Source organism: Colobus angolensis, unplaced genomic scaffold (assembly GCF_000951035.1).
Source record: "Colobus angolensis palliatus isolate OR3802 unplaced genomic scaffold, Cang.pa_1.0 Scaffold3, whole genome shotgun sequence".
NCBI classification, from domain to species: domain Eukaryota; kingdom Metazoa; phylum Chordata; class Mammalia; order Primates; family Cercopithecidae; genus Colobus; species Colobus angolensis.
In genome coordinates, this window is record NW_012116265.1 from 18,281,988 (window position 1) to 18,295,114 (window position 13,127).

Consider the following 13,127-nt stretch of genomic DNA (forward strand, 5'->3'; position numbering starts at 1 on the left):
TTTAGGAAACGAACTGAAATGATGTATGATAAAGCTGAGATCACATCACTGCACTCCAGCCTAGATGACAGAGCAAGACTCTGTCTCAAAAAAAAAAAAAAAAAAGTATGTTGTAAGAGACTAGCTGCCTGATAAAGTGCTTGCAATAAGTGAAAAAAAGCAGTTTTATTTTTGTTAAAAAATACGCATTTATATACACACATTCATATGTCCATGTATATATTGTAAGTGGATATAGATATGCAGCAATCAATGCAAAAAAGGCATCTCATCTCTAAATGATGCAGTTACAGGATGACTTTTAAATTTTGTACACTTTTATGTATTTTTTACTTCTTCTACAAAGAGCATGTATTACCTCTATCCATTTTTTTAAATTTTTGAAGACATATCTTACCTTTACTCTTTCTCAGATTTGAAATTCCTTTCATCATCACTCAGATTTGATACCTAACATTTTGTTTAAAGTGGTTCCCGGCTGGTTAGAACAGATGGAAAACACTTTTCTGTTCTAGGTCATACTCCTGGTCCTCTCCTCTCCTACCACACCAACTCCTGCTTCCTGACTTGTCCTTTCAGACCCCTACTGGCCACTCTTTGGCTCCGTCCCCATGGCCCTGCCTAAGGAGTTGTCATATGCCAGGAGAGTCACAGCCTTAGGGCCACCACTGCCACGACAGAGTGGTAGAGCCAGGCTTTCCCTTCCTCCCCAGCCACTGACCCCAGGCTGAAAGCAGTGGAGCCAGAGCCTCAGGACTTGACTCAAGATCCAGTCGGGGGTGCTGTTCAGCTGCCTGTGACAACAGTGACACACTCTGGGGATGAGGCTGGGGGCTCCAGGAAGAGGGTAGGAAGTGGGAGAAGAGTCCAAGAAAGGGTAGCAAGAAAGCAATGCCAAAAACACCCACTGAGGAAAGTCTTAGGATGTCATGTGTAAGTGATGAACTGGTCTCCCAGCTGTGACAAAACCAGTCCCTGTGGGAGTTCTCCCTGCCCCACCTCATCAAGGATGTGTTGCCACATCCTCATCAAAAGCCATGGACCCTGATCTCAGCCCCACAAAGCTCGCACATACTTACATTCTCAGGAGTTTCTTTGTTTGCTTTCTGTCTCCGGAGATCTGGCTTAATGAATGCTAAGGTTGATAGATTAAGGAGGAAGAGAGACAAAAACACAGTTATTACGTTCATCCGAGAGAAGAAACCTTCATTTCCTAAGGGTCACGGGTATCCCGAACTTACTTCAGATATTCAAGAGAGCTGGTGGCTGAGGGCACCATCAGCCAACTTGAGAGAGCTGGAGGATCGCTGCTGTCCCTGACAGGCAGAAGCCAACAATGACGGTGGCCTTCACTTAAGGATCAGGGACTTTGCACACATTGCTCTAATCATCACCGCAATCCTCATTTTACAGATTAAAAACTGGGGTTCCCAGAGGTTGGTCCACTTGCCCAAGGTCAACAGCTATGGAAGTCAGTATCATAGTCTGTGATTCCAACATGAGTCTTCTGGCTCCAAAACCCATGCTCCTTCTACCAAAACAATGTGCTGCCTCCGAAACAGATTCCCCAACAAACCCTTCCATCTGTCCCCCTACATATGTACTCCCTATCTGTTGCCCCATCGAGACACTGGGGTCCCAAATTGCCAACCTGAGCCTCATCTTGCCCTCAGGCTCCAACTCACCAGTGAGGGCTGCTCCGAGAGTAAGGAACAGACACAGGAAGATGTTCCCAGGCTTGGTTCCATAGTTGTCAATAATCTGGCCCTGGGAGATGGTAAAGATGATCCCAAATACCTGGAAAGGCATGAAGAAGATAGGAAACAAGGGCCCAGTCAACTAACTCATGAGGAGAGCTGAGCTGCCATGATGTAATCCCAGCCCAGCCAGGAAACAAACAGGAAATACGAGCTCTACCTGTGCAGATATGTTGAGGAGGCCGGAGGAGATGCCTTCTGATTCCGGGTACGTGAGCTCCGCGGCAAACTCAAATCCCAGCGGGAGATAGCCAGTCATAAAGAAGCTGAAGTCCAGACCAGAGAAACAAGGGGATGAAGAACTTCCAGCACAAGAAGGATGGGGAGCCCACCTCCTCCCTTAGGACTCCCTTTGCTGTTTTGTTTCTTTCCACCAAGACATACTAGGCCCTCTAATGATCTGGGCCATCCTCTAAGTGGTCATACCAAGGAGAGGGGCACCCCGAAGGCCAGGAAGAAGTTCACAGGGAGACCTTGTGCTCAGTAGGCCTCTGGGGTCCCTTGCTGCTTCTCCATCTTTCCATCAGTGACAGCCAGAGTCAGCATTTACAGAAAGGGCAAGGATGCCTGGTGTGTTCAACCTTCAGCTGAGTGACTATGTCCCGGGTACACAGGCCCTGCACTGGTAGTGGGAAGTTCCTGGATATTGAGCAGCATTTCCATGGCTCTCTGGGACCTGGAAGGAGGACCTTAGAGTCCTCCTTATTTCCATCCGGAGAGGAGCCAGCTGAGGACTGAGTGCCAGCGTACGCTCTCTCCCTCTTTCTGTCTTTCACATGCACATAAACACACACACACACATACACACACACACATACACACACACACACACACACACACACTCTCTCTCTCTGTCTCTCTCTCTCTCTCATATATACTCTCATAGGAAAATAACTGGGAAGCAGAGCTGAACAAAGACTCCTGTGAAAGAGGTATTGTTTCTTATGTTTTCTCATACAACAGGTCTAGAAAATTCCAACTTTAATTTCTGTTTTGTTTTTTTTTTTTTTTGAGATGGAGTCTCGCTCTGTCTCCCAGGCTGGAGTGTAGTGGCTCAATCTCGGCTCACTGCAACCTCTGCCTCCTGGGTGTCAGCGATTCTCCTGCCTCAGCCTCCCAAGTAGCTGGGACTACAGGTGTGCGCCACCATGCCCAGCTAATTTTTGTATTTTTGAGTTGAGCCGATGTATCACCATATTGGCCAGGCTGGTCTCGAACTCCTGACCTTGTGATCCACCTGTCTCGGCCTCCCAAAGTGCTGGGATTACAGGCGTGAAGCCACCACACCCAGCAACTTTAATTTCTTACATTTGCACCATGCTTCTTGATGCTTTCATATCTATTATTGTTCTCAATCTTTCCAACAACTCGACAAGGCAGGTCACTCTTATCTTCCTTTCCAGACGAGGAAATTGAGGCTCAGAATGGTTAAGTGCTGTGCCCATGGTCTAACAGGTAGGCAGCAGCAAAACTGAGACCAGGACCCAGAGTCTCTGGTTCCAAGCCCTGTGTACTTTCCATAATCCCATGTTGTCCAGGCAAAGCTGAAAAAGACTCTAAACAGGTTGTAGCCTCCAAGAGGTCGTGAAGGGTGTGATTCATGCTTCATTCCATCCCAAAAGAACAGACAGCCCAGGCTGCCTTTGGAAGTACTACAAGTACTACCAAGATCCCTGGGCACCATGTCCATATCTCCAGAAGTCAGTGAGAAGGCAGCAAAGGCATCAATATTGCATTCTAGGATGCTGGAAGCTCTAAGAGCCATGGCCTGGTGTTTTCTAACAAATAGGCCAGAGGTGAAACTTACCCCATGGTGCCAGCAGTGATGAACACTACCCACAGGTGTCCCAGGTTCAAGGTAAATGTGTACACCACCATGCCCACCAGAGTCATGATATAGACTACCAGGGTTGTCTCTCTACAAGTAGAGGCAAAGAAATTGAATCAAACACTTCTGACTTTAATAGGCTCATTCATTCATTTATTCCACAAGCATCTATTAGATATCTGCTGTATGTCAAGCCCTCTGCTATGTTCTTGGAGTTTTGTGTTTTTTTTTTGTTTTTTGTTTTGAGATGGAGTTTCACTCTTGTCACCCAGGCTGGGGTGCAGTGGCATGATCTCAGCTCACTCCAGCCTCTGCCTCCTGGGTTCAAGTGATTCTCCTGCCTCAGCCTCCCAAGTAGCTGAGATTACAGGCATGCGCCACCACACCGGGCTAATTTTTTGTATTTCTAGTAGAGATGGGGTTTCGCCATGTTGGCCAGCCTGGTCTCAAACTCCCGACCTCAGGTGATCTGCCTGCCTTGGCCTCCCAAAGTGTGCAAATTATAGGCGTGAGCCACTGCGCCCAGCCCAGCAAAGCTTTTTCTGTTGAGTCTGAACTACTCCACTTCAGAGAGCAGGAACTAAGAGAGAATATTCTCTCGGCCTGAACTGAGTGTTTGACTTCCAAAGTCAATGTGAGAAACCTTCCCTATCTTCGCCCACTTCCTGTTACATTTCCCTCTGTCAGTCCCCTCAGAAGTTCCATCAGCAAGTCTTGATTTCTATTTCAGGCTCACCCCTCCTGTGCCCCTCCAGCAGTTCTCTTCCCATATTGCCCACCTAGGACTCTGCTGTAGCCCTGACTCCTGCAATTCGACCTGCATTCTTCTCCCTGCACTACCTAAGGCAGGGCACAGGCACTGCACATCCCTCTGCCCCCCTACCATGAACATCAGGACTCAGATGATGAAAGCTTTAAAGCTTTTCTTTTCTTTCTTTTTTTTTTTTTTGAAACGGAGTCTTGCACTGTTGCCCAGGCTGGAGTGCAGTGGCGCGATCTCAGCTCAGTGCAAGCCCCGCCTCCCGGGTTCATGTCATTCTCCTGCCTCAGCCTCCCAAGTAGCTGGGACTACAGGCACCCGCCACCAAGCCCGGCTAATGTTTTTTGCAGTTTGTTTAGTAGAGATGGGGTTTCACCGTGTTAGCTAGGATGGTCTCGATCTCCTGACCTCGTGATCCTCCCACCTAGGCCTCCCAAAGTGCTGGGATTGCAGGTGTGAGCCACTGCGCCCAGCCGAAAGCTTTAAAGCTTTTCTTTACACATCACCCCTGAAGTCAGAATCATGGGGGAGGCACCAACCGGCACACTATGGTTGTGTCAAACTAAACCCTCCATCTCTTGAGTGCCAGATTCTGTGAAGCACTTCATATGCATTTATTATTTCAATTCAACCTTTACAAAAATCCTGTAAGAAATATCTGACAATTTCTCATTTTACCAATGAAACGGAAGCTCAGGCCACTCAAGTTACTTGTCCAAAGTCACCAGCTGAACAAATGCAGAGCTGGGATGTGAACTCAGAACTGGATTTGACACCTGTGTCCCTTCTGCTACTGCATGCAGGAATAATGATGCACTATGTGGTTACATCTTTGGAAAAGTTCAAGGTCAGAGTCTCCAAAGGATGCTGCTCCCACCTGGTGCTTCAAAGCAGCTGCTAAGGGTAGAGGAGCTTCCTTCTCCCTTCTCGCTCCTCCCTCACACTCTTCCCACCAACTCTGCCGAAAGCAACGTCATGGACTCCAGTCTTGCCCGATGATCCCACAAGCTCACCAGGATGAAACTTTAACCATAGCTTCATCCTAAACCACTGACCAGTTTAGAAAAAACTATTTGTAGTCCCAGCCTGAGATAAACAGACCTCACCACCTAATTTGCAACCTCCAAACCAAACTAGACAAATCTGGGAGCCTTAGAGTGGCAAGGACTGGCTCCAAAATGATGGGATCATAGACCTCTCATCCCACTGGAAGTAGCCCTTTCTCTGCCTAGGTAGTGGCACAGGGAGAAAAATATCTTGTGCTGACCACTGGATTTAGACATCACGTGACACTAGGAACTGGTGACATCCAGGTTCTGAAGAGAGATGAGAAAGTGTCCTTCCCAGTCCTCCCATTATCTTTTCTAATTCATCTGAATCATCTGGCTGCCCATGTCCCACCCCAGCCCAGCCAACATTCCAATCCCTCCCTCCTCCTGCCGCAGAGCAAGCCCTGGAAAAAGGGACACTGCTATTCAGTGGTTTGGGGATGGCCAGTCCTCACTGCTCTTATGTCCAGCTGAAGCAAGCAACTAACAGATGGCAGCGATGAGACGGCGGCCAAGCCCCGCCAGCAGTAATTAAGCCGAGCCAGGCTCCTCGTCGCCACCTCCCTAGGGATGGTCTCAATTGGCCTTTGATGAGGGCAGCCAGAATGAGACCTGGTCTGACCAGAGCCTCACAGAAGCGGGTTTGTGTGGCAGAGAACAGGTCTGCCACTGTCTGTTGCCTGCAGACACAGGGAACTTTGAAGGCCTTGACAGAGCAGCCGGGGACACTGCTCTGCCCCAGTACAACACAGCCCAGGAGCTGCCCCGCCAGCCAGTGCTAACTGAGTACCCAGTGAACGGGCAGCACTGGAACATCACAAGGGAAGGATGTCAGGCTGCTGCTCGCCAGAGCATTTTCTCCAAGGCCAGCTGCTGAATGGAGGAACTCAGGCTGCTTTTCACAAATGCAGATTCTTCTGCTGATTTGGCATCCATGGGGCGGGTAGTGGCCTGGCATTCACTAAAAACTTTTAATTTTTTTTTTTTTTTTTTGAGCCAGGCTAGAGTGCAGTGGCGTGAACTCAGTTCACAACAACCTCCACCTCCTGGGTCAAGCGATCAGCGATCCTTCTACCTCAGCCTCCCAAGTAGCTGGGACTTCAGGTGTGTGCCATTATGCTTAGCTGATTTTTGTATTTGTTGTAGAGATGGGGTTTCAGCATGTTGTCCAGGCTGGTTTTGAGCTCCTAGACTCAAGCAATCTGTCTGCCTCGGCCTCCCAAATCGCTGGGATTACAGATGTGAGTCACTCTGCCTAGCCTGATAAAACCTTTTAATATAGCTCCAGGCTCTTAGAAAAGCACTGGGCATTCAGATCCAAAGTATGTTACAATATTTACCAACAAGGTATAAATAATTGCAAGATAATATACACTGCAAACTGGAGAAAGCTCAGAGCACCTTGGTTAACCCCATGGGGTCCACAAGGTGCCATGAGAACAGGGCGGTGAAATCACCTCCTCCTCATCTCCACTCTTTGGGGTTTCCACAAACACTTCCCACTATTGAGATGTTTTTTTACCATTCATTTTCATTTCTCCCTCCGCTACCGCTTTCACAAAGCTACTTAGAGAGTAGGGATGGGGAAGAGGACTATGCTAGGCCTTCAAGTTCAGTAGCTCTCATCTTCTTAAGATCCTGTGGGATCCCTAGAGGATCTTAAGAAGGGTATAGCTTCCCCCATTTGATAAATGAGGAAACTGAGGCTCAGAGAAGTCAAACTTGAATGACCTGCTTGGCCACTCAGGTCTCCAAACAATGACTTGGAGCCACATTGCTTATGAATATGTCATTTCAAAAAACAGGTCCCCAATTCTCAGTCCAAGAGGATGAGTCACTTACTTGTAGGTTTTGGACCTATCCAGCCAGATTCCTGAGATCACAGCCCCAAGCATTCCTGCAATGACGATGGTCAGGCCAATTCTTCCAGCATTCACTTCTTCCCCCTGGGGAAATCATAGCTCCAAAGATCACAAGGCGATGGGACAAGACTCGGGACAGAGAACAGTCACCATGGGGTGAAGGAACAAAGGCAGGTAACTCAGGCTCCATCAGAGTCAATATTCAGAACGTATCAGGACAAGATGGCCTATAAGAAGATGGCCTAGGAGAAAATTCTAGAATAACTACTCCCCCCAACAATATAACCCTGACTGTGTGTGCATGATATTGGATGCTGGAGTGACAGGGATGAGCCAAATCTGTTCTTAGAACTACTTTTAGGCAAATTTTTTAAAAAACATAAACCTCACAGCAACTCTTCTATCTTATCTGTCATTAATTCCATTTCACAGATGGGGAAATTAAAATATATATGTTAAAATTTCCATTCTTAGGTTTTTTTGAGCTATCAATGCCAAGAGGAATGGAAAGATAATCGTTATATATTTTTGAGTGTTTACTATAAGCCAGGCACCATGCCTAAGGTTTTATATCATTTCCTCATTTACTCCTCGCCGTTCCCCGTCATAAGTGTTAGGAGTCAGTCTTCTCCATTTTGCAGATGAAGAAACAGGCACAATGAGATTAACCTACTAGCCCAAGGTCACAAGGCATGTGTTAAGTTCAGAGCTAGGATCTGAACTCAGGCCTTTGAACTCCAAAACTAGAACACTTAGCCACATAGGCTACCACTTCTGCAAGTGTGAGAGCCTAGTCCTTTCAAAAGAAGGTTGGATCTCCATATTCCTGACTCCAGGCCACTCAGTATTCCATTCCCAGCATCCAGCCCAGGCCTTGTGGGTTCTGGAAACATTTAAATTCAGAACTTTTTTTTTTTATATATTTGCCAACAGCGTTGCCAGGCACTATGCTGTATAATAAATATATGTATCATATATAATTATGTATATATACACAAGTGTCATTATTTACTCTCTGATCCTAAAAAGAATCTTGCAAGAAGTAATTATGCTTCTTTTGCAGAAAAAAAAAAAAAAATGAGAGGTCAGAAACACTAACTAGCTTGTCACACTGTCAAGCCATCACACAGTTTAGTACCACCAAAGCTAGGGTTGAGATCCAGGGCCATCTCCCTCCAAATCCCATAAGCAAACCACTATATCACGCTACCTAGAACTGGGGGGAATGAAGACTTAAAAGTCATCGCAGGTCCTGCCAAGACAGACTTAAAAACTGTATCATCTTGAGGTCCAACATGCTTAGGGAACTCCCTTACCGGGTAGTGCCAGATCACCATGCGATTCAGCAGAGTGGACAAGGCATAAAAAGCACCAGCATTCAGACCTGAAGGAGGGAGTGAGAAATACAACATTAGGGTCAGCTTTCTTCTGGGGCCATTGCTAACTTCTCCCCCAGCATCTAGGGGGTGGGCAGAAATCCTCATCCCACTGCCACTCTGAGCAGCATCCTCAGAGAAGAAAACTCCAGGGAGGTCTGAGGCTACTCTGCAGTTTTCTCAAAGAAATACTTCAAAACAACCAAAAGTAACCATTTAACCTTCCCTTAGCCACACACTATTGCTCTCTGATCCCCTTAATTTGCCCTGGAAAATAGACTCTGTTGAGTATTACTCCCAGGGCAGAGTCATCTACATTCTTCTTAAGCATTGGGTAGATCTAAGGGGTGGTCAGTAGGACTCCTGGTCACCCTCCTCCTCCTGATGACCCTGCCCCTTCTTGAGGCTGCTCCAGACCTCTGACCTCTGACACCACTCCCTCTGCAGGTGGTTTCTCTCCTCTTTCTCCATTCCTTCTCCAACTTTCTTTGCTGATTCAATGTCACACAAAATCTATTACATGAAACTAGAAGAGACTCTAAAGAGCATTCAGCTGACTCTCCTACTTTACCAATTCATTCACCAAAGGAGCACCTAGAATATGCTGTGAAAGGCTGTATCTTTAGCGAATAAGGTCATTTGCCCAAAGCCATACAGCAAGTGAGTAGCTGAGACTGGAACTGACCCAAAGGAGCAAAGGCCTTCTGGCCTCCCTTCAATGGTGATGATGATGATGACAATGGCGGCTGCACATACCTATGGATTAGACACTTTATAACAACCCTAGAAAGTAGGTAGCATTATCATCACCATTTTAGAGATAACAAAGATGCACACACAGTTAAAACAACAAATACAACCACTCCATAATGCTCACCGGGGGTCTTTCAAACTTTAACTAAACATTGAGGCACACAAGACTACCACCGGCACACTCCATATTAGATTCACTTGGGAGGGTGTAAGTCAGGACACAGAGCTTGTGGGCAGGGCAGCCTCAGGAGTTCCTCTTCAATGGAACCAATCCATAGAACCCCAGTTCATACAGCTTTCCAGAAGCTACTCTCTTTCAGATGATGGCTAACGTGCAAGGAAAGGTGAGTATGGCAACCACCCTGGCTTAATGCTCACAGGCGCCACTATTACTTGTAACAATTCTGTAGGCGTCGCTTCCAGGGGTCCCATAAGTGACAGGCCAGTGAAAAGAGTCATTGTACTTAGGGAAGCACAAAGAATGGCTTCCCACAAGAATGAATAGGTCTCCCTGTCCATTTCTATCACCAGAGCACATTTTTATCATAAGCAATGTTACCTAAAGATAGTTACACACTCCCTTCATCAGGTTCCCAGGGGGTAAAAGATACAAAGTTAAGCAAAGGTCAAATTCTCTTGCAAAATGGGAAATAATTTGCTTTGCAATCACACAGCTATTAAGTGATGGAACTGGATTTGAACTTAGGCCATGTGGCTCCAGAGTTCTTGATCTTAATCACTCTGCTTTACATCCTCACAAAGCTGACTCTTGAATCAGATTTTCTCAGCTCAGGTCACTGAACAATTTCCTCATGTCCCAGCCTCTCCCAGCAGGTCACCCTAGGAATGCAACAAAGCTGGGCCCAATGCAGCCTCCTGAGCAGCACAGAGCCACAGTGGGCCAATAAACTCAGACATGTCCCCAAATGTCACTACAACTGTCAGGCTGATGGTTGCAATGATCATGAGGCTCTCAGCAACATCTCATTCAAGCGGCATTCCCATCTAACCTTCATAGCACACACTCAGCCACTTAGAAAGTCCATTTCTGAGTCAAGAGGTCCCACAAGGAGACATTCCTGAAAAGTCAAGTGAGGTGGAGTATGGGAAGGAGAAGAAAGAAAACAGTCTCCTCCCCTCTTCCCATTCATTCTTCCCGCTCCTCTCTAAGCCTCTTGCCCTAGTCTAACACGGCAAAGGGTGAGGAATGTTCCAACTCAGGCTTAGCTTCAGGTGGAACAGTTGCTTTCCTAACTGTGATGAGCCAAGGAGGGCAGAATCCACAGAAAAAGGAAGGAAATTATCCAGAAGGACTGGGAGAAAAAAAAAAAAAAATACACCAATGCTTTCACTGGTCCTAATAAAGGCCTGGAGAACAGAGTCCTGAACAAGTTGACCCATACTGCTGAAGCTTAATGGTTTTTCTGGGGCTCAATGGTTTCGTGAAATAGTTTCTAAAGTGTGGTCTCTGTTCCACCCCAGACCTACTGCAGCAGAAACTCTGGGAGTGAGGCCCCCGGCAATCTGCATTTGAACAAGCCTCCCAGGTGATTCTGATCATGCTCCAGGTGGAAGCACTGGCTCCCTAGAGCAGTGTGGTTAACCAACAGCCATCCCTGCTCCAGGCCAGACAGGAGACTGAATTGGGGTTAAAGGGGGTGGGAGGGAAGGAAGAGCAGAGGTTCATCCTGGAAGGCTGCCAATCTGTTCCACTGTTTCTGCAGCCCCACCTTAGAGGAATCAGGAGCCTATGCATGTTTTCTGAATCCATCTTTGGTCTAGATGTCCCTCACCATATTGTCAAAGGTTGCCAGACACGGTTAACCAGCATAAGTCCACTCTACTGCCTAAACACAGGGGTTGGGCATTCCACACAGAAGGGCAGGAATGAAATGCATGCTCCTTCCTGCGTGAGTACCTCTTACAGGAGTACAGGTGACTGCATTCTATTCAGGTCTGATCATCCTCAGCAAGGTGAGCCTGCTGGGCCAGGGAAGAGAAAACGTGATCTCCCCTGAAAGGCCTGGTCATTCCTGGAATCAGTCACCTGGGAGACGTGCCACTTACTGAGAAGGCAGGCTTTAGAGAGGCAGAAAGGACTCTGTCATCATTCTGAGTCTCTTTCTCTCCTTTGTCAAAAACAATGTTTTTCTTTGTAAAAAATTATTTGGGGTCTCACTATGTTTACCAGGCTGGTCTTGAATTCCTGGCCTCAAATGATCCTCCCACTTTGGCCACCCAAAGTGCTGGGATTACAGGTGTGAGCCACCAAGCCCAGCCAATAACAGTTTTATTCAAACTGTGTTCCAGTGACTACTGACATTAGAATTCCTTAAAGTTTAAAAATGCAGATTTTGAGGCCCTACCATAGACCTACTGAATCAGAATCTCTTGGAACGGGGCCCAGGAATCTGCATCTTTAGCAACTACAATAAAACCCCAATGCACTTGTTAAAATGTCTGGAATTTGAGAATACATGGCCTTCGAGATGCAAAAGATCAGGGACCAGACCTAGGCTCCCAGGTGGTGGGGTTAACATGGAGGCAGCTGGGATGGGAAGGGCCTTCAAGACCCATCACAAAGCTACCTCAGAGGTTCTCAACTCTGCTGCAAGTCAGAATTATCTGGAATGCTAGGGAGAAAGCAGATTCCTAGGCCCCAAACCAGACTTTCTGAATTTGAATTTCCGGAAATCTATGTACACATTCAATCAAGCACTCCAGGGGGTCCTGTCCTCAAGGAAGTCTGGGAAACACTGACTCCAGATCATATCTTTGGGTTTTGGTTATTCTGCATTTCCCTTTAGTTCTTGTTTTAAAGGGCCAGCCTGACCTCGGCAAAGCTCCCCAGAATCCGGAGAAGGATTTTATGCCCACTCTTCAGCTAGGATTTTAGAGGGGGCATGAAGCGCCTTCCCTAGGCCCATGTAGGTGGAACAATGATAAAGCACTGAGAGCCCCAAGGGAAGGTGAATCTTGGGATACACAAGTCGAGACTTTGAGTTCAGATGCCAGAGGTGTTGGAAGTTTATTCAGAAGCATGAATAATCTTGCTGGCAGCAAGGCTGGGGCATAACTATGGAAAAAGTATGCCCTTTGAGTATGCCATTTTCTAGAAGAGAAGTCTTTCCAACAGTTCTTTTCAACAGGGCAGTTGTTATGCCATTGATCATAAGACATTAGAGGAGGCCATGTGAATGCAAGACTCAGAGACACAAAGAGAAGGTAGCCAGAGGAAGGTTCCCTTCTCCATCCCACCCCACCCCACCCTACTGTGAAACACACCAAAGACACTGTCAGACACGTGGAATTTCTGGTTCCCTGAGTCTTCCCACATTGCCAAAGTTGAAGGAGAGAGGGTGTTTTACTGGCAGTTTCTTACTGATGTGATATTTCAGCAACATCAAACCCAAGCTCAACCCCTGCATCTCTTCCCCTCTAAACTGAATTGGCAGATTTCAAAATAAAAATAGCAAATAAATACATTTGTAATAAATAATAGTTCTTAGTATAAATATGCCACAAATATTGCATAAGACATATTTATATTAAAAGTGTTTGTTGTTTATCTGAAATTCAAATTAACAGGATGATCTTTATTTTCTCTCTCAACCCTACCTCTAAGAGTGTAGCCAGAAGTCTAGGGAAAAGCCAGCAACACTTGCACCCTCGATTTACTCCAAGGCCTTCAATTATTGCTGCACCTCAGCTCTGGGCACTTGACTCATCAGTTTGGAGAACC

The 13,127-nt window shown here is 46.6% G+C and overlaps 1 protein-coding gene across 1 annotated transcript in view; it reads right to left on the reverse strand.

Moving 5' to 3' along the window:
* The window catches only part of FLVCR2 (feline leukemia virus subgroup C cellular receptor family, member 2), a 69,003-nt gene that overhangs the window by 5,456 nt on the left and 50,420 nt on the right, over positions 1-13,127 (reverse strand). The window contains exons 4-9 of the mRNA XM_011949529.1: positions 8,573-8,640; positions 7,237-7,340; positions 3,565-3,675; positions 1,918-2,023; positions 1,686-1,797; positions 1,080-1,135 (exon numbers count right to left, since the gene is read on the reverse strand). Of these exons, the coding sequence (XP_011804919.1) occupies positions 1,080-1,135; positions 1,686-1,797; positions 1,918-2,023; positions 3,565-3,675; positions 7,237-7,340; positions 8,573-8,640 (557 nt within the window). The remainder of the gene's footprint in view (positions 1-1,079; positions 1,136-1,685; positions 1,798-1,917; positions 2,024-3,564; positions 3,676-7,236; positions 7,341-8,572; positions 8,641-13,127) is intronic.